This window comes from Rhincodon typus, chromosome 38, assembly GCF_021869965.1.
Source record: "Rhincodon typus isolate 14 chromosome 38, sRhiTyp1.1, whole genome shotgun sequence".
NCBI lineage: Eukaryota > Metazoa > Chordata > Chondrichthyes > Orectolobiformes > Rhincodontidae > Rhincodon > Rhincodon typus.
The window spans coordinates 3,412,220-3,434,363 of NC_063369.1; the positions used below are offsets into that span (position 1 = coordinate 3,412,220).

General features: G+C 44.5%; 1 protein-coding gene across 2 annotated transcripts; it reads left to right on the top strand.

The window, feature by feature from the left end:
* The first annotated feature begins 349 nt into the window (after positions 1-349).
* On the top strand, positions 350-16,120 carry LOC109916014 (syntaxin-6-like). Of its 2 annotated transcripts, none has more exons than XM_048617933.1 (8): positions 350-494; positions 2,230-2,399; positions 4,527-4,621; positions 5,077-5,139; positions 6,347-6,463; positions 7,918-8,024; positions 11,150-11,244; positions 15,828-16,120. In XM_048617933.1, the coding sequence occupies exons 1-8, from the start codon at positions 460-462 to the stop codon at positions 15,836-15,838; spliced, it is 693 nt and encodes a 230-aa protein (XP_048473890.1). In that variant the 5' UTR covers positions 350-459; the 3' UTR covers positions 15,839-16,120. The 2 variants fall into 2 exon arrangements, with proteins under 2 accessions (XP_048473890.1, XP_020371299.1); XM_020515710.2 differs by lacking the exon at positions 15,828-16,120 and adding an exon at positions 11,718-13,562.
* Positions 16,121-22,144: the final 6,024 nt, after the last annotated feature.

A 22,144-nucleotide genomic window follows, 5' to 3' on the forward strand; every position in this document is an offset into this window, starting at 1 on the left:
TTCTCTCTTCACAGACTTGCTGAGCTTCTCCAGCATTCAACAAAATACCGAAGAACTGCGGGTGCTGGAAGTCAGAAATTGCTGGAGAAACTCAGCAGGTCTGGCAGCATCTGTGTAGAGAGAAAGCAGAGTTAATGCTTCGGGTGCAGTGTGTTTGTTTCAGATTCTTTGTTGTAGTTTGTACCTACGTTTCTATTCCTGGGACAGTTTACCTCCTTCATCAGTCGCTGTAGCTGCAATGTAACTCTGTTACTGCCCTCAAAGCAGTCAGAAAACTCCGCAGCGACCCACCAGCACCGCAGGCAGGAGCTGTTCCTTACCGAGGAGTTGCTTTTCTTTGGAGCAGCTGATCTTGTTTTGTGTTGAAGTCGAGTTCCTCATCATGTGATGAGGGAGGTTAGCCCGGATGGTTTTGGGGCTGGTCCTCTCTCTGGGAGCTGGGGGTGAGCAGAGACAAAGATGACACTGGAGGATCCGTTTGTATTGGTGAGAGGGTGAGTGATGAGCCAATGTAGCCCTGTCTCATTGGGAGCTCGTGTTTCTCAGGGCCCGGGGGGTGACCAGAGCTCCCTTTCCTACTGAGTTTTGCAGAAACTTTCTGACCCTATTTACTCCCATTCCCCTGGAGCTGACGCCCCCTCCCCTCTCTCCCTCACTGGGTTCAGGGCTTTGCCAGGTTCGGATGGGAGCGGAGCAGACCCCCACCCTGGGTCGGGGTCACGTACAGACTTGAAACAAAAACTCCCCACATCCGAGACAAGCCTCAGCTTGTGAGGGGACAAGAATTTGCCTACGGGACGGTCTCGGGGAATCCCCAAGAGGTGGAGCAAATAGAGTTGTGTTTGTGTATCTATTGCTATCCACGTCCCCTTGGTCCCAAAACACTTTCCAGGCAACAGAATATGTTCTGTTATACATAGGATATTACAGCACAGAGGGAAGCCGTTCGGCCCATTGGAGTCTGCACAGGCTCCTTGGAAAAGACAATCCTGATCCTTAATAGTTCCATATAAAGTGTTTATCTCCTTCTCTTGAGAAGCCTATATCCTATCAGGCAGTGTGTTGTAAATTCTGACTGCTCTGTTATCCTCACGTCACCTCTGGTTCTTTTGCCAATGGTTTTAATTTGTTTAGTGACAGTTGGAGACAGATTGATAGAGTAAATAAACAATGCCTTCCTGATGTTAAATATCTCAGTCGAGTGCCCCCATTGCCCTGTGCCACAGTTGGAATGTGGCTTTATCTGTGCAATTTTATGATTTGATGGTATTTCGAGAAGGATCATTCTTTGACCATTCCTGGGACAAAACTTCACAGAAACCACATATTCTCCTGCCTCCCAGCCAGATGTGGGGGTTGGTGGATGAGCTGTGAGAGGGTCACTGACCGAGGCCAGTTAACCCCTTGGGGGGGATGGAATTGAATAGTGGGAAAGGGTTTGTGGCTGGTTTTTGCTGATTTTTCACAATGTGCACCGTACCAGGCTCGGACTGCTCCTGGTTCACTTAGCCGCAACCCCATGCCCCTGCCCACTCTGGGTGCTGTGTGTGCAGGGACAGAGGGAGAGGAAGAAGCAGGTAGTGGAGGGGGAAAGGGGGGTGATGGGAGAAGCAGGTAGTAGAGGGGGAAAGGGGGGTGATGGGAGAAGTAGGTAGTGGAGCGGGTGTCTGGGCGTAATAAAGCGGAAGGTGGGGTTAGACTGGAGGGGGTCTTGGTGTGGTGGCAGCTCAGGGTGTTGGGGGTAAAGAGTGTGGAATGAGCTCCCCACTGTACTGTTGCTGCCTGCATCCTTGTGGTGTGGGCTCAAGAGCTCTGTCCCAAGCCTGGGCTGGCTGTGTATCTGATCCCAGTGTCAGGCCTGAAGGGATTCCCCACTGCTGGGGCGAGGGGTTAAGGTTCTGTTTTTAAACTGAGACCCTGCCTGGCTGCTCAGGCAGATGTAAAAGATCCCTGGCACTATTGAAGAAAAGCAGGTGTGTTACTCATTAACCCCTCCAACAGCAACTGAGGAACAGAAAACTGGGAGACGGTCACATTGCAGCTTGGGGGACCTTACTGTATGCAAACCAGCAATACAACAGTGCATTTGCTTTCAACAGGAACCATAAGGTGCTGGTGCAAGCCCCCCTCCCCCCACCATCTTCCCCCTCCCCCACCTCCCCCCCCCCACACCCTAACACCCCAACCCCCAAGATGAGCTGATCCTGAGATGTCTTCCTTTGATTACAGAGAGGTTCAGAAGGCAGTGAACACAGCGCGGGGACTGTACCAGCGATGGTGGGAGTTACTGCAGGATACACAGGCTGTCAGCAGGGAAGAATATGACTGGACGACTAATGAGCTCCGTAACAGTCTGCGCAGTATCGAGTGGGATCTGGAGGACCTGGACGAGACGATTGATATCCTCCAGTAGCAGGAACCCTGCAACCCTCCCACAACCCCTCCCTGCCCCCCTTTGCCCCTCTCCCCTTCTCTTTCCCTCTCACTCCCCAACCCCTTTTATGGTGCCATGTATTTTAAAACTGTCTGTCTTAAGGGCAGTTGAGGCACAGTGGTAGTATCCCTACCTTTGAGCCTGGAGGTCTGGGCTCAAGTCCCACCTGCTCCACTTGTGGGGAGTATCAACATCTTAAACAGGTTGATTAGAAAAATGTAGATTAAAACAGTCTTTTGCCCTCTTTTCCAGTTCGTGCTATCCCTAACTGGGCTGCAGTTCCCTGGATGCCACTTACCTGTCAGGTGTGCAGGGAGATCAGCAAGCTACTCAACAACTGTAGGCATCACAGTTGAGCCTGACCCCTTGCTAAAAATAGCTGTAATGCTGATGGGCCAAGGATCTAGTTTATCAGGGCCACCTTGCTTTTTTTTTTAATCTGGGCAAGCTTAGCGGGAAATCTAACCCCCACCACCACCCCCCTCAATGCCATGTTCACCACACCCAGTAAGGCAGCGGTTGCCCCTTGAGTTCGAGGAGATATATGGAGATATCCAGAGTCATAGAGATATACAGCACGGTACAGACCCTTTGGTCCAACTCGTCCCCCATGCTGACCAGATATCCTATATAAATCTAGTCCCATTTGCCAGCATCTGGCCCAAATCCCTCTAAACCCTTCCTATTCATATACCCATCCAGATGCCTTTTAAATGTTGTAATTGTACCAGCCTCCACCACTTCCTCTGGCAGCTCATTCCATACACGCACCACCCTCTGTGTGAAAAAGTTGCCCCTTAGGTCCCTTTTAAATCTTCCTTCTCTCACCTTCAACCTATGCCCTCTAGTTTTGGACTCCCCCCATTGGGGAAAAGACCTTGTCTATTTACCCTATCCATACCCCTCATGATTTTATAAACCTCTATAAGGTCACCCCTCAGCCTCCAATGCTCCAGGGAAAGTAACTCTACCCTAATCAGCTTCTCACTGTAGCTCAAACCCTCCACCCTGGTAACAACCTTGTAAATCTTTTCTGAACCCTTTCATGTTTCACAACATCCTCCCTATAGGAGGGAGATCAGAATTGCACACAATACTCCAAAAGTAGCCAATCAATGTCCTGTACAGCCGTAACATGACCTCCTAACTCCTATACTCAATGTGGGTCAATATTCTGTGAAGTAAATAAACTGGGAGCAGGAGCTGGCTCAGCAAGCTGTGAGGTGATCAGGAGAAAGGCAGCAAGTTTCTGAAAATTAACATCAGGGAAGCAGTCAAAAAGCAAACACACCAGGCTAAATAGAAGCTGAAAGGTTTGTATGCATGTTTCTATAATTATTCATATATGTGTATATGTCAAATACACTTTATATAGTGTGTGCGGCTGTGAGATTAAAGTGACACTGAAGAGTCAAAAGTATCTAACGTAAAATGAGGTCCTGTTTCACATGGTACAGCATTCTGCAATGTTGGTCTGACGTGTCCCATTCCTCAGAAACATACCCAAGTTTTAGCCCATTCTGTGCTGAGTTGGTTTATGGAACCAGTACAGGAGGCTCTTCAACCCATCGTGCTGTGCTGGCTTTTTGAAAAATCACTCTTTGTTTTGTCTGGAACTTTGTAAATTCTCCGTCCTTGAGTATCTGAGCAAATCCTTTTCAAAGTTACTGAAGGAATCAGCTTCTACCACTTTTACAGGTCGAGTGTTCCAGATCCTGGTAAATCTCAGATTGCAAAACAAAATTCCCCATGTCTCATCTTTGAGGTTTTTTTGCCAATGATTTTAAAACCTGGTGTGTAATGAATCCTGCAAGATCAGACTTCAGGATTTCAGTAACTGCTGTGAAGTTTTACTTTATATTAAATTGTGATTAAAATAGTTTCAATCCCATATTATGTATTTTAGATTCTTTGTTTTAGCTTGTCCCTTTTTATTTTGTTGTAATTTAATTGGATTTACATTTTCCAATAGGTAATGTTCTTAAAGTTTACTCTGTGTCTTAGAGCGAATTGTCCTTCTCGTGGTTTCCTGATTGCAGTTAAAGATAAGAGAAACAAGCTTTTGCCTCCTTGTTCCTTAACTATTGCAAACGCATTGTGGAATCAAATCCTCGGAAGTTCAAGATCGAGACCACAGAACTGCAAGAGAGGAAAGCGTTTGTTGTCAGAATGAGACAAACTGTGAAGGTAGCGACATGTGCACAGCTGAACACACCCCGGGTCACAGTATTTATCTGCTTATACTTTGATCATTGTCATTGAATCTGCTGCCAATGCCCTTTCAGGCAGTGAGTTAATAACATTACTGTGAGTCAGGAGCTTGATTTGGGAGCAGTCCTGTTGTCTCAAGCTCCCCTCTCCTGATAGATTAGTTTCTGTTGCAGCTCACCCTTTCAGCTCTAGATGGTGAATATTGTCAGGCTATGTCAGGCCCAATGTGGCTGAAGATCACAGTCAAAACCAATAGGAATTACATTTGGGAGCAGGATACGTTCTACACTGTATGAACCATTAGGAATTGAACCTACAGTTTTAACCTTCATTGCCAGCTCTCTGTGGTCCATAAACTCTTGAATTAGAATTACTGCTGGATTGCTAGGGATGCTCAGTGTTTGTATCAAACTTTTCCTTCACATTACCAGGAAATGAAAGATCACATTACAAGTCCTTCTGCTGTTGCATTTGGAGAAAGGAGAAACCGACAAGTGAGTGGTTATTTGAATTTTACTTTCTCTGTCCGGTCCATGCTCGGCAGCACTCTCTGCTCTCACTGTGCGAGCTGAGATACCGCGTGCAGTCAAACCTTTGTGCATCATGGAGAATTACAATTAGATTTTATTGACGTGTGGGAATACATGACAATTGAAATCTAATTCTGTAGGAATATAGATGAGTACAGCGAAAAGCCATTTTCCAGCACCACCTTGGTTACAAAATCAGAGTTCTGAAAAGAAACAAGCAAAAACAAAAGAAAGCCAAAAGTTAAGAAAAACTTCCAGATTTTAAAGTCTAAGTCTTATCTCCATAAAGCTGTTTGGAACCACTGATGCAGGCGCCTGGACCTAGCCTCGACCTGGGAGCTTCGGTCATTTTGTCCAGTATCTAGATAGTGAAAACTGATGAGAATTCTAGTGGAGTTTCCAGTCCAGTGTCTGCCACGCAGGCTGGGGTTTGACAGAGTCAGTGAGCACAGATATTCTACTGAGTAATCACCCCCTGAACCATGGCCAGCTCTGGAAATACAAAACCTTTTCTTTTGACTAAAAATATTCAACCAGAAAATAACTGGAAACTGTGTCAGTGACACCACGGGGAGGGAATGTTGTGTTAAACTGTTTGGCGGAGGATGAGACTGGGATTATTCTGTTCTCAAAGATTTAATGGAGGCGCTCAAAACCATGAAGGATTTCATGGAGCGAACGAAAAGAAGCTGTTTCTGCTGGGAGGGCGGTTTTAACCAGAGGAGACCAATTTAAAATAATTAGCAAAAGCTCCAGAGGGAGAAGAGAAATGTTTTTGCGCCGCGAGTCACTATGATGTTCCCACCGCCGTGTCACTTTCAAAAGGGAGCTGGAGAAAACGATATGAGGGTGGGATAAATCCTTCACAGAGCTGGCAGAAGCACAGTGGGTAGAGTGGCTTCCTCTCTGATTTTCGATCTGATTATTTGAATCAAGAGGCTGTGCTTTAAGAATATCAAAACCATGAGGGAAAGCTCTGGTTTTCCTTGGACCTTGATCTTGGTTTGGTTTGAAGAATTGCCTGAACTCTTTGAGAAGAGTAATGCACACCCTCTGGTATTTTTTTTATAATGAATCACTGAGCTCTCGGACTGTGACTAGCATCACTTTATGTGTGACACACTGCAGCAGGGCAAGGCAAGGAACTCACCTACTCTTTCTGTTGTTGTAGAGTCTGCTTGGAGGCATGGAAGATCAGCACAAGCCCATGGACAGATATAGGCACCTAGACCAGGAGCTGGAGAATGCCAACTACCAGTACATCGAGGAGCAGAGGGCCCAGCAACGGGTACGTCCCTCAGACAGGAGTCATACACCCTCGGTTATTCAGTGCAGGATAATCCCAACACCTCGAGAGAGGATTGAATTAAAAGCCTGTGTGTGATGGGGAGGGAACTTCACAGTTTAGAATTAACTAATATAAGGGAGATGGCAACAACTTTGATTTAAGTCAGCTCAAACATAGCAAAACATGCCAAAGTGATTTGCTGGGGGCATATCCAACAGGGACAGCCACATGAGGAAATATGAAGCTAATGACTAAAAGGAGCTAAATTCCCAGGCAGCGTCTCCAAGGAGACAGTTAGGCACTGGAGGAGGTGACAGGGGTAGGGGGGAGTGTACAGGTTGGAGGAGGTGGCAGAGGTGGGGAGGGGGTGTAGGAGCCAGAGGAGGTAGGAAAGGGTGGGGAAGGGGCGTAGGGGCTGGAGGAGGTGGGGAGGGGGACGCAGGGGCTGGGGGAGGTGGCAAAAATCAAGATGAAGTGGAATTGAAGACAAGGTTGAGTGTTTTGTATATAATTGAGGTTGAAACAGGGTTATCTGCCCTCCTGTGAGAGCTCCATGAGAACAATATTGTTTTGTAGAGATTCACGGTCTCTGTCCAAGGGCTGGATTTCGAGCATGGGACTATGTTACTCTGAAGCACCCAGTGCGTGTATTAAATCCAGGACCCAGACTGTGACTGTCAGCGACTCACTCCATCACAGCCCTAACCCTCAGTGGCCATTCCCTCCAGTACTGTGGCAGCAATGTGTACAAGATACACAGCAGAAATTCAGCAAAGCTGCTCTGACAGCACCTTCTAAACCCATGGCCACTTCCATCCAGAAGGACAAGGGCAGCAGATACATGGGAACACCAACCCCTGCAGTTCCCCTCCAAACCCTTCACCCATCCTGACTTGGGAGTATATTGCCATCCCTTCCAATCCCTGAATCCCATTGCTGACAGCGTTGTGTGCCCCCTACACCCCAGGGACAGCAGTGGTTCAGTTCCCTTCACCATGTTCTGAGGGGTAATTAGGGATGGGCAATACATTCTAGTTTACCTAAATTTAAACTAATTGGTATATACCTGTCCGTCCTCCCTGGACTGACCTATCCCCTTCCTAACTCCCTACCTACACTCACCTTTACTGGCTCTATCCCCGCCTCTTCGACCTGTTTGTTTCCTCTCCACCTATCCTCTCCTCTATCCCTCTTCTATCCGCCTCCCACTCTCTCCCTATTTATTTCAAAACCCCCTTCCCCTCCCCCTTTTCTGATGAAGGGTCTAGGCCCGAAACGTCAGCCTCTCTGCTCCTATGATGCTGCTTGGCCTGCTGTTTTCATCCAGCCCTGCACCTTGTTGTCTTGGTATTTTAACTGTTGCTTTGGTGTGAAGCACATGCAGGAGGAGATCTTTCTGTTTCTGAAGGGCAGGGTGCGCACTGATGTAACTCTTACCCCTGGTATCTGTGCAGCTGATAATGGAACAGCAAGATGACCAACTGGAGCTGGTCCTGGGGAGCAGTGCGGTCCTAAAGAGCATGTCAACACGAATAGGCGATGAGTTGGAGGAACAGGCGGTGTAAGTTGATTCCATTCCTTCATAAATCAAAGTCAGACCAGAACAGCTGATCACTTACCAGCACCCTTCCAGTGATGTACAGAGGGAGCTCTGCACCCTCAGAGTGGGTAGGGAGGTAGTGCTGCACCCTCTGAGAGTGGGTAGGGAGGATATCAGAGCAGATGGAGCTCTGAAGGATGTATGAGAGGGTGCGGCACTGTTTGAGGAGAGGGGAGGGAACCTGATCGAGGTGTATAAGATTAGGAGGGGCATGGACAGAGTGGATGCAAAGCAGCTGTTTCCCTGAGTTAAGGGGTCAATAACAAAGGGATTTCGAGGGGATTTAAGGAAAAGATTGTTCACCCAGAGGGTGGTGGGGAATCTGAAATGCACCGCCAGGGAGGGTAAGTGAGGTGGGAAACATCACAACCTTTAAAAAGTACCTGGATGAGCATTTGAAGTGTCATAGCATTCAAGGCAATGGGCCAAGTGCTAGAAAGCGGGACTGACTAACTTAGATATGTTGGTGCAGACTCAATGGGCCGAATGGCCACTTCAATGCTGTATGACTTTGTGATGCTGCAAGGAGATTCTGTACTTTGGATGCGAAGTTAAACTGAGGTCCTACTTGTTTTATTTCAAAAATATACTTTATTCATTAAAAAAATCTTTATATACCTAAATAGTCACTAGTGCGTTTCGATTCTATATTGACTTTGCATATGGAGCACAAACAAACCCAAGGCATTTCTTACGCGTACAAGACTATATTTATAAGCATTAGAGGTACCGGGAGGGTCTGCTAACTGAACGGACCCCATTGTCCTTTGGCAAAAAGATCTCAGACAGTGGTCTTTCCCCACTGCACCTTGGTGGCAACGTGTCCCAAGCTTTAGTGTGTCCCCCAGCACGTAGTCGTGGACCTTGGGAGGTGCCAGACAGCAACACTTGGTCAGGGTCAGTTCCTTGCTCTGGAAGATCAACAAGTTTCAGACAGACCAGATGACCCCCTACCCCCACAATGGACCTTAATAATTGACCGCATGATCTTACAGTGTCCTAACCCTTGTGCCCAGTGCCACTGAAACTGATTATTTGCTCATTATCACTGATGATTTGTGGGTACCTGTCACTGTGATTCACACAGAAACAGTGACTCCACTTCCAAAGTGATCTTTTTTGTTTCTGGGTTGTAAAACATTTATATTGAGGTTGTGAACAGTGTTGTCGAAATTGGTGCAAGATGTGAGTAGATCAGGGAGAAGGTATTTCACCATTTGACTCTCATGGGGATAAGCTCATATGTGTACCCATGGTTGGAGGTTCACCTGGCGGACTTTGGTGTGGGATGATATTGAAAACGTTGAGAATCTCTGGAAGCTGAGACAGGGATGAATAATTCGGGTTTGAATCTGGCCCTGCTGCAGGTGGGACGGGAGGGGTCATGTGGGCAGGGACGTGATCTCACATCCCAGTTCTGAGGAAGGGTCACTCAACCCGAAACGTTAACTTTGATTTCACTCCACAGACGCTGCCAGACCTGCTGAGCTTTTTCAGCAATTTCTGATTTTGTTTCCAGTTTACACTCATTCATGTGAGGGCTCTCGTGATGGGCTGATAGTGTCCCTACCTCTGAGCTAGAAGATCCAGGTTCCAAGTCTTACCCATGCCAGATGTGTGTCACAGTGTATCCAAGTGGGGATAATTAAACTGCACAGACTGACTGGCCATTTCCACCCCCGCTTTTTGAAGTCACTGCACCTCCCTGTGTTGAGGTTAATGGGACCCGTGCCACACTCCAAAATATTTACCCAGCCATTGAGCTGCAATGAAACAGCTGCTCTTTATTAGCTCCGAGATGTTTATTATCCTGTTACCGCCTCCAGCAACCTGCTACCCTGTGATCAACATTCAGGGATCATTTCGTACTTAATCAGAAAAAAGATTCTCCTGGTAATAATACAAACAGGGTGTCGGAGGAGGCCATTCAGCCCCTCAAGGCTGCTTCACCATTCCAAAAGATCACGGCTGATCCAATTATAACTTCAAACCAGCCGACCCCTGATAACTTCTCACCCTCCCCCTTACTTAACAAGAAACTCTTTACCTCTGCCATCAAAATATTCAAGCACCTTGCTCCCACCACCTTCTTGGGAAGAGATTTCCAAAGACTCAAAACCCTCTAGAGGTGGAAAAAATGTTGCCTCATCTCTGATTTGAATGGGCAACCCTTGATTTTAAATAGTGACCCCTGGATTTAGAGTCTTCCCACGAGAAGGAACAACTCCCTCCACATCAACATCCACAAACACAGTTAATGAACTAATCCAAAAAAAAAACTTCCCATCCCACTCCAAACCACGTTCTGGGAGAGCTGAAAATACAGATCAAAATATCAAACCAAATATCGGGGTGGGTGGGGAAAGAAACAAACAAACTTTTCCCATACTTGCTGGGTGATCAGAGCAAGCCCAGGATTCACCATGTCCAAGTGCGTACCTGCTGAATCTCAAACCAGCCCTGTCCCCCTCGAAGGGACTTTCTGAGTTGATGTCATAGAGTCATATAGTATGGAAATAGACCCTTCGCTCCAACCAGTCCATGCCAAACATAATCCCAAGCTAATCTAGTCCAGCCTGCCTGCTCCTGGCCTATATCCCTCCGAACCTTTCCTATTGATGTACTTATGCAAATGTCTTTTAACCGTTGTAACTGTATCTGCATCCATCACTTTCTCTGGCAGTTCATTACACACACAAACCAGTCTGTGTGTAAAAAAAAACAAAAGTTGCCCCTTGTTTCCTTTTTAAATCTTTTAGCTCTCACTTTAAACATATGGCCCCTAGTTTTGAACTCCCCTACCCTGGGGAAAAGACCCTTGTCATGCACCTTATCTATCGCCCTCATGATTTTATAAACCTGTATAAGGCCATCTCTCAACCTCCGGTGGAAAAAAAAACACCAAACTATCCAGCCTCTCTTTTTAAGTCAAACCCCGCATTCCTGGCAACATCCTGGTCAATTTTTTCTGAACCCCCTCCAGTTTAATAATGTTATATGAGACAGTAGTCTGTGCCAGAGGTTCACTCTGCTGCAGGGAAAGGGCATCTTGCTGCTCTCTCACTTGGTTGATTTGCCTTTTGCAGGATGCTCGATGAATTTTCCCATGAGCTTGATGGCACCCACTCCCGGCTCGACAGCACAATGAAAAAATTGGCCAAAGTTTCTCACATGACCAGTGGTAAGTTTCCCAGCAGTACCACCCACTCCTTGATGCCCCACCCCTTCAACATCTGCACCCCCTCCCCCCAACATCCCCTACCCCTCCCCCACGCCGAGTTGAGTGGCCATTTGGCCCTTTATGCCTGTTGTGGTGTTTTCTTGTTGTTTAAACTGGCAGCTTACCCCATTTCCTTGCTCTTTTCACACCTATTTCACTTTTCTTTAATTATCATTGTTCCACACCTGGCAGCCAGGTGCCTTGGCCCTAAACACTGGCATTCCCTCCGTAAACCCCTCACTCTGCTTTTAAGATGATCCTTAAAACCTACCTCCATGTCTGAGCTTTTGCTCCCCTTGCATGGATCAGACTTTTGGACGTTTTGCTGTGTCTGAGGCGTTGAATAAGTGCATTAGGCTCACCCTCTGAATCGTGAAATGATGTCGAATTTTGCTTCTGTTCTGACTCTAACGGTGGCTGTGTTTGTTTGGTAGCTCGGCGTCAGTGGTGTGTGATTGTTGTTCTCCTCATCATCCTGATCGTGGTGCTCATATTATTATTCACCCTGTGACCTTTGACCCTGAGACATTGAACTGTGAACCACTCGGGTTGCCGGGGGTAATCAGCAACTGGAGTGATCGCCATGGGAGACACCATCATCAGCAGCGAGTTCTGTGGAACTCCACTTAGATCTGGGGCAGAGTTCTCCAAATGGCCAAACTTACTTTCTCTGAGCTTTTTTATTGGACCTCTGGGCTGTATCCAATACGGCTGAACCTGCTGCACATTTGTGGTGCAGGAGGAATGTAAAATACTGCTTTTTTTAAATGTTTGGAATGAGTTAGCTTGCACCTATTAGGATGTTAATAGTGGACGCTAAGTAGTTACTTTAGATTAGGAACAAAACTTAACCTCCAGCTTCATGGCTTATGAATAACTAAGAGTTAACAGCAAACTCAGCTTCCTCCCACTGATGGACACATAATCGGCAGTCAGTTCAGATGTATGAATGCTAAAGCATTGTGTCATTAATAGGAAAGGTAATCTTTCAGCTGAAGAATGGAGGTGATGAGGGATTTTCTGGGCTTTGAGCAGGTATTCCAAACAGGTTGGAGTTTCAGTAACTCTCAGCAACTCCTATGAAAGAAATACTGCAGTCTGACTCCTCTTGAAGGAGATGTACCAGAACCCTTTTGTCCTTGCAAGCACTGTGCATTACCATTCTTAATCAGGAGACCATGGATTCAAGTCTCACTCCAGAAACCTGAACACACAATCCAGGGTGACACTCCCAATGCAGTGCTGAGACAGTCAGCTGAGACATCCAAATTCTCAGGTGGACATTAACATTCCCTTAGCACCAATTCTAAGAGGAGCAATCTTCTGTTATAGAATGGATCAGAAACAAAGGTCGCACCATCGTTGCAAGTGTCACTGGGGCTCAGGCAGCACTCTTATCCCTTTCCAAAACTTTTATTTCAGATTTATTTCTGAGTTATTTTAAATTTTGATCATTTCCAGCAATGAAATGTATATCCCGGTCAAGATGGGAGTGTGTTTTTGAGCAGGATTTGACAGGCTGGTTTCCCCAATACATTGCTACTTTTATTGTCAGTTGGCACAGGGGAGGAGGTGAAATGCATAGGATGTAATCTTAGCAAGTTACTTTCGTACAACCCCATAGACAGTACATGTCGCAGTCTCAAGTGCCAGTGGTGGAGGGAGTGCATACTGAGTGCAGTGATACAGATTCCTTCTGTCCTGGGATGGTATTGGGTGGAGGATATTGGGTCTATGCCCAATCCTGTGAGTATTCCAGCACCACCTGCCTGTGCCAGTTCATGAGTGATTGGATTTGACTTAACAACCAGAGATTGGCACGTTCCCAGGCTGATAGCCTTTCCAGTTCATGCACTGGGCCATCACAATTTGAGGATTGCCATATTCCAGAAATAATTTTGATAAGGTAGTGAAAGAAGGACTTTTGCAGACAGTGTGGACAAATCTCAAATGTGCTTTACACAATGAATTCTGTTCTTTTCTAGCTGCTGACAGTTATCTTGTTTGAGGTACAGAGTGCAGAAACCAATAGTTCAAAAAAATAGTAAATGAACTTGCATTTCTGTGTTTACACTTTAAGGTACTGATTTTTCACTGGGGAAAGGGGTGACGTTTAAATATCAGGAAATAATGGTTAGAAGGAATGTGTAGCTCCAGCAGGGATATCTCTGCTATTGTTTGATAATTACATTATAACACTTTCTTATTAAAATGTGACAATGAAGAGAGTTGAAACTGTGTACAAAAGTATTTGTAATAAAATAGACATTTAAAAAGCTCATTGCCTCCCACTTGTTCTGTTATGTGATATTTTTAAGTCAGAGAGATCTGTGCTAATGTTTCTGCTTCACACAAGTATCTGCTCATCCTATCAACACACTCCTCTTTTTCTTTCTCCTTCCTGCATTCACTCGCTTCCTCTTCAATGTATCCATACCACCATCTCGTTGCCTCCTGACACATTGTTTCCAAGTCTGGACAGTTTGTTTGACAGCAGATGTAGCTTTTCTGTGTGACAGCTCCAGCTCTATCAATTGTGTTACTTTCCTGTAGCAAGGGCAGTGTTACGGCAGAGATAGTAAGAACTGCCGATGCTGGAGTCAGAGATAACAGTGTGGAGCTGGAGGAACACAGCAAGCCAGGCAGCATTAGAGGAGCCGGAAAGTAGACATTCAGAAATGGGGGAGGAGGAAGGGAGCTCTGAAATAAATAGAGGAGGGGTGGGGCTGTGGAAGATAGGTGGGATGGTGATAGGTGAGTGCAGGTAGGCAGTGGTGGGGAGTGGATAGGTGGGAGAGAAGATGGACAGGTTGTGTCAGGTCAAGGAGGCGGGGATGAGAGGGAGGGTTGGTCACAGGAGGCTGAGTCACTGACTTAAGTTTGAGAAAGAAATAAATTTCTACAGGTTAAAGGTGTTGGGATGGCGGTATGGCATTAAGATAGAGGATCAGTTATGGTCACATCAAATGGCGGAGCAGTATTGATGGGCTGAATGGCCTTCTCCTATTTTCTATGTTTGTCAGTTCTCTCTCTGCTGAGTCCTAAAGACATTGAATCCACGAGCAGCAACCATCCTCTAGTATCCAATCTTCATGCCCCAGTTTGGTGGTGAGCTTCATTCAACTCTTTCCATAAACCATCAAATCAGAGCAAATGGCCCAAACATGGGACATTTGGTCACTATGTAGAAATGGCAAATAGTTTAGTATGTTTATTTTTGTACCATTTGGAATGCACTGTAGCATGTGTAAAAAAAAAATTTATTTAATTTGCCTTCACAATACATTTTCCGTAGTTTGATGCTCATGGTTTAAACATGAAGTTACTATAAAAGGTGTAATTGTTTTTTGAGATTTGTGGGAATCAAAACAATTGCAATAAATAGCAGATTTTTTTTTTTATTCATACTGTCCCTTTATCTCCATATGTCAGAAGCCAGAGTTTTAGGATCTGACTGAGGCCTTTTAAAATTGGTTCTCTAACCAGGACAGCACACTATTTGACTTGGTGACAATGTCTTGCCCTCACCTGGTGCCTTGTCCCCAACTTGGTCAGCAACTGGGAGTGACCAATCTTAAATGGAGTTGGTGAGGTGAGGGGGACCAGGACCAGTGGCTTTGTGGAGTTAAGGTCACAATCTGATCAGCTACGATCTTATTGAGTGGTGGAGTAGGTTCAAGGCTCCAACTAACTTGCCCCTTGCATCTAATTCATATATTCAGAGGATGTCCTGCTGTTTTGTGATTCAGCAGCCTATTTGCAATTGGTTAGCTGAGTTGGCTGGTTTGCAAAGCAGTGTGATGCTAACTGCATGGGTCCAATTCCTGCACCAGCTGAGGTTACCATGAAGGACTCTGCTTCTTAACCTTTCCCCTTGCCTGAGACACGGTGACCTTTTGGATTAAACCACCAACCTTTGTCATTCTCTAATGAGCTGTATTCTCCAGTAGGACTATGGTGACTTTATACACCCAAAGAAAGAACTTTATATTTGTGGAAAATACAAAAGGTCAAACGGTTTATGGGATCTAGTGACATCTTTCAGTCTGCGATTTGAGTAGCGGTATTACCCATTATGGAAATAGTACCAAAAGTGATTGTAATGTGTAATTCAAGTGTTCATTCATTCATTTGTCACCAACTGTCACTTCTAGTTGAAATGGCAAATAACTAAACCAGAAGGAAAAAAACTTGTCTTTTTAATAGTCACAGGCTATGTGATACATAAACTTTACAAGTATTGGTCAATATAAGCAGTAGCTGGAAAAACATTTATGCTCAAGTATTTTGTACAAAACTGCTATGATATTAAAAATGATGATCACATAAACTACATACAGATGACACTGATATACATGTAAGGCAACAGCAACAACAAGCCATCAGCAATGAGTCTGGACTTGATCTTTTCCATCCTGCCCCCTCTTTAAACTAAATTTAAATTGACAATAGTTAAGCCAAAATAAGAACTATATATACACATTACCCTAAAAATGTTTTTTTTAAATTACTTTTCTTAAGCTAAAAAAATCCTTTCCTCACAGATTACAGGTAAAAGTGCAGTCATCACTTTAGGACACCCTTGGCAGGTGTGAGAGAAGCTCTAGATGACTAGAAGGGACATGGATCTTATTGACAGACCAAAATGAACATTGGCAAATCCATTTAACACATTCCCCTTCAACCCTGGAGCCCATCCTCAGTAAGGTAGGACACACAGCTTGTCACCTTACTCTTTACCCGGAACCCTGGGGTTCAAACTATCATTTGTAAATGGAGCAACTTTTGAAATTAGACATTTGGAAATGTTGTATTAAAGCTATCCTTTCTACTTTGAGAAGTAGTCAAACTATGCAATTTTTGAGCCTATTTCTCCGGTATTATGTTCTCTCCAATGCCTCTAACAAGTCATTCTGTCAGTGACTGGATCATAACATCCTGAGTGTCAATACATATTCTAAAACACGATCTTCTGTGGTGGTGATGGAACAAGCTAACTTGTGCTCCTAAAGAACTAATGTTTTATGGGGCTGTGGCATATTGTAAGGCTACAGTTTTCCAAATAGATACACATTTAGCCCAGCCCTCAGTATTACAGTGAAATCCGTTTGTCTTCAGCTTCCACTGTACAGAACTCCATTGGAGCAAACCAGTTCCTATTCAGTCCATTAGAAACATGTGGGTTTATTAATTCACCTCCCATTCTACATAATTCCTTACCCAAACACACAGTACTCCCCAGTTATGGGTCTCACATTTTACTGTCAGTGCAGCAGTCAGTAATCATTTGCACAGTAATACTTTTTAGATTATTTTCTATAAAAGGTCTCTGAATTTGGGCTGTAACAGTATAAATCATTTTAAACACAATATCATTATAAAAACCAAAAGAACTGCGGATGCTGTAAATCAGAAATTGCTGGAAAAGCTCAGCAGGGCCAGCAGCATCTGTGGAGAGAAATCAGAGTTAATGTTTCGGGTTGAGTGACCCAAATTTGGATTTCTCTCCACAGATGCTGCCAGACCTGCTGAGCTCATCCAGCAATTTCTGTTTTTGTCCATCATTAATAATTAGTTGATCTTTTCAAGTATTCATCATAAATCAATTGATGTGGTCTTTTTCTATAAAGACATCCTTCATCAGTGATATGTCTAACTTTAATCTTTCACTTTGTTACCTGTGTAAAATCCCAGAGAACCAGATCACTGGGAGCAAACTGAAAACAGTAACCAAGCTAGTCAACTCTGATTGTATGATAGTTCTCTCTCCAACCGTCAACTGCTATTCTTTAAAAGAAATGCTATTTTATTCAGGTGAGGGATGTTTGGCCAATTTTTAATCCCCTTTCTTCTTTTGGTGTTAGCATCAAGCACTCCCAGGTTGCGACACACTGGCTAGAGACTACATGAAGCTCCTCATATTCAGTCCCAATTATATTTCCTCAACCAGAGTGTATGCTCTTGTCATCAAACTAAGTGCACTTTTGGTCTGCAAATGCTAATAGGTGGATGGAAGAAACTTTTGTTCCACTTGTCCAAGTGGGATTTGAACAGATACCTCTCCATGCAGTGTTTCATTGAGGCAGTACTGTGGGTAAGGGAAGGGGATTGCACAGAGTGGGTCTGAATCCCTACAACAGGGGATCCATGTCTTATGCAGACCAGCAGAAGGTAAGGAATAGGGTCCAAGTCTCAGTGATTGTAGCTGGCTTCATACAGTCCCCTGTCTTGAATGTGAACCCTCCTCTAAGAATCACAGAATTCCTACATTACCGAAAGAGGCTATTTGGCTCAACAAGTCCACACCGACCCCCTGAAGAGCATCTCACCCAGATGCACCTCCCTACCCTATCCCTGTAACCCTGCATTTCCCATGGCTAACCCACCCAGCCTGCACATCCCTGGGCACAATGGGCAATTTAGCATGGCCAGTCCACCTACCCTACACATCTTTGGACTGTGGGAGGAAACCGGCACTCCCAGAGGAAACCCACACAGACACGGGGAGAATGTGCAAACTCCACACAGACATTCGCCCGAGGGTGGAATCGCACCAGGTCCCTGGTGCCATGAGGCAGCAGTGCTAACTACCGAGCCACCTTTTGGACATTTACCAAAAAGAAACTTTAGAAAGCCAATAAAAGGCTATAGAGCCTGTTGACAGAATCTAAACGCAGTAGCTATTCTGACATTAGAAATCACTTACAGGCTGATTTAATTTTTAGATCAAACGCTCTCTCTAAATGTGCTTTTCAGATCTACAACTGAATTACCAAGTGTCTGATACATACAAGAAAGGCCTGATAGCCTCCACTTCACATCAACCCCGCTCCTCCTTCCCTTCCACCAGCCCTCTCCTCTCCCCAACATGTTCCTGGTTGGTTTTCCAGGTGATCGACATGGTAGCTAAGTGGGTTTTCCTCAGGACTGAGTGTGGACAATGAGTACCAGCAGGTGACCTGACCTCAGGGAATAGCTGCCATCCTTTCCTCCCCGACACATGTGGACAAACACATGCATGTGTCTACACACATATATGCACACGGGTTTCCAGTGAACAGCAGAAAGACATGGAATCCCTGTGCCTGCCCCACCCCACCTTCCTAATACAAGGGTATTAAACGTCAATTGTAACACTCCCCGATGATGACCAAATATGCCAGGTTCCATTTCTGTCGCAATTCTAGAATTTCTTTTGTTGAGTTCCATAGTTCTATCACTTTTCTGCAAAACTTGCAAACCCAATGGGTCTTACCTAAAACATATAAAGGGGCTTCCGTTTCCCACAATCAGCCAATGGTTAATAGTGACCAAATAAATCAAACACATTCTTATTCCCTTTTGTTCGGGAAGATTTGGCTTCATGTTCCATACAAAAGCTAGCCACAGCAACTCCAGGAAATAGGAATAGACTGGGCGTCCTTGTAGGAGAAACATAGAAAGGTAGCATGCAGGTACAGCCAGCAACTGCAAGGCAAGAGGTGAGATGTTGGCCTTTAGTGACAGAGGGCTGGAATAAACGGCAAAGGAGTCTTGCTGTAATTCTGAGGAAGGGTCATTGGACCCGAAACGTTAACTCTGATTTCTCTCCACAGATGCTGCCAGACCTGCTGAGCTTTGCCAGCAACTTATGATTTTGTTTCTTGCTGTTATTGTTGGAGTACTGGGTGTAGTTTTGTTCACCCAATCTAAGGACAGGTAAATGTGCCTTAGAACATACACGTTTCATTAGATGAAGTCCTAGAATGACAGGGTTGTTTTATGCAAAGAGGTTGAGCAGGATGGGTTAGGGTTAGGATTAGGATATCCACTGGCATTAGGAGGAATGCAGGGGTTTGTCAGGGAGATAGGAGAGATGCTTTCCACTGGCTGGAGGATCTAGAAATTGGGCCATTGTCACAGGATGAGATGTTGATCATTAAACTGGGATAAAGAGGAATTTCTTCACTCAGATTGTGAATCTTTGGAATTTTCTACCCCAGAAGGCAGGAATGAGATCAACAGGTCTTTTGGACTCTAGGAGAATTCAAGGCATATGGAGATCAGGCAGGAAAGTGGCAGCGCAATTTAAGATGAGCCACGATCTTAATGAATGGTTGTGCAGGCTTGGGGGCTGAATAGTCTACTTGTATTTCTTATGTTCTTTCAGTCTAAAGGGAAAGCCATGTGCCTGTCCCTCATCGCTAACAGGGAACTACTTGATGCCAGGGTCAGCGAAGGACAGCATCAAATTTGGCAGTGATGCTCCCCATAGTTAGACAGAACTGCACATCATCTAGGCTGACACATGAAGACACACTGGGCTGTCTTATAATGAAAGGTTGGACGGGTTAAGTTTGAGTTTGGCCTGAGTTTGGAAAAATGAGAGACGATCTTATTGAAACATAGAAAATTGTGAGGCCGCTTTACAGAGTACATTCTGAAAGGATGTTTCTCATTGTGTGAGAGACCATAACAAAAGGCCATGTTTTAAAAATAAGGAATCTCCTATTTAAGACTGAGATGTCTTAAATTTCTCTCAGAAGTTTGAGAGTCTGTTGAACTCTCTATCCCAGAAATCAGTGGAGGCAAGGTCAGTGAATATTGTCTAAGGCAGAGGTAGATAGATTCTTGATTAATAAGGGAATCTAAGCAAATTCAGGTCAGCAGGAAAGCAGAGTTGAAGACACAGTCAGATCGGTCGTGATCTTATCAAATGGTGGATCGAGGGGCTGAATGGCCTACTCTTCCTCCTAATTTGTATGTTCCTCTTTACATTCACGTGTAAGAATCACTACTGAGCTGAGGTACTGAACAGCTGGCCCTGTCAAGGGGGCCACAAGGTACCTGGTGAAGGCTGGGAGAGGACAGCCTTTTGCAAGCTCGAACAGATTGAGGGAAGTCTTATCAACGGTGCAAGGCTATGTTATTTTGTTCCTTTTCTCAGTTTTAAAATGTCCCAACTGTAAAGTTTCCTTTAAAATCATAAAACTAAAATGATCCGATTGCTGAGTAGGACAACAATTTCAAATTCGTTGGCTTTTAATTAGATTTTCAAAACACTCCAGGAACAGTTTGAGGAAGGGTCTTTAAAAATCAGGAGTGGTGGAGAGATGAGGCAGGATTCACTGACTGAAGAATTTTCTTAATGGGACCACTCATTCTTTTAGAAACTCAGGTCACTGGGGTAATAGAAACCAGAATTAAAACAGGAATCCATCAAGGAATGTGCTATTGGGACAGAGTATATTTGACAATAAAATACCCAAGGCATTGCTGGCACTAATGATAAATGATATTAGCAGGATGTGGACAGTCTTATCTCCATAATAATGTTGTTACAGTACCTGACTTTAGCCTAAACCCTCCAATGGTAACTTAAACATTACAATCAAACCCTCACTATTGAATATTGGACTAGGGAGGTATTCACTGGAGAGTAATTTTCAACTGTACCAATTTTTCCTCCCCATCCCTAGTATTTCTGACTACACCTTATTTTGTCTGATCACTTTAAACGCCAATTTCTTTTTATCCATACTGTTCTGATGAGCAACATCTAATAGAGGAATTGGTGACACTGACCTGTAATTGGCAACTATACAATTCATATTCTGATTAAACACAGACCCTAACATTGAAAAGATCAAGTAGAAACCAGATGATATACACTGGAGCTGGTCTCCACTATGGACCCTACACTGAGCCCACTGGCATTGATATTATCTCATTAAGAGAAGGAAGTCTGATCTTGCTAAGGGCACAGGTAGCCAGGGTAACTACACTGACAGCTGCCTTCTGTTTATGCAAACCTATTAATGGCAAAAGAAAAGCAGAGAGGTGCCTTTAAGGACTGAAGAGGCTATCTGGTCTCAGTAGCAAACCAATTACCTAACACTACTTTAAAAACAAAATGTATAATATTTTCTAGAACAAGAGATCTTTCCCTACCCAAATGTGCATTTTCCACCGTCCCTTCCTCTTGCAAAACTGGATATGACCACAGCTTTCACCTCAATACATCCAATGAACTAAATAAAGTGATTGCTACTTTAATACCTTTTAAAATATATATGATGCCTTATTTAGAGTTGAGATGCACTGATGAGCTACATTATGTTAAGCTCTGGACAATCTCAAGAAGTTAGTCCATTATGGTATTTCACACTGTTAGACAACTTTGAGCCTGTCCTGTACAGTACTTCACACTTTGATAACCCATTTAAGTCAATAACACTTAAATTCATTTTGTTAATTTTGTGTTGATCAAGGTGAAGGGTGAACCATGTGTCATTAGCATCAAGATCCTCTGGTCAGGAACAGTACTATCTGATGCAGTGTAGACCCCTCCCACATAGTAACATACCACCTTGGCTGTACCTTGGTGTGGTGTGTATTAATTTCCCTCTCTAGTGCTAAACCAGGAACAGTTTTTGCTGTGGGTCATTGAGGCTAGAATGAATTTATTTCGAACCATCCCACTGGTCTCAACATAGATCCCCATAAAGGCTAGTACCTAACTCACCAAACCACTAAATCCCCAGACACACCCATCCCCTACACATTATACAACAAAGCCATACATTATCAACTTCCAGTTAGTTACAGAAGAGAAGGCTGTTTCAAAAAAAGAGGCAGAACGATGAGTGGTTCCGAGAGAGTAAATAGGAAAAATCCGTATCTACTGGCAGGTGGGTCAGTAACTGCAAGACACAGATTTCATTAGCAAAAGAAGCTGTGAGAAGGAGAATAGGTTTTACGCAGTTACCATGATCTGGAATACTCTTGAGAGAGTAGCAGAAGCAAATTCAATAGTAACTTTCAACTGGAAATGTTACATTTGAAAATGAGAGAACTGCAGGGCTATGGGAAAACAGGAGGA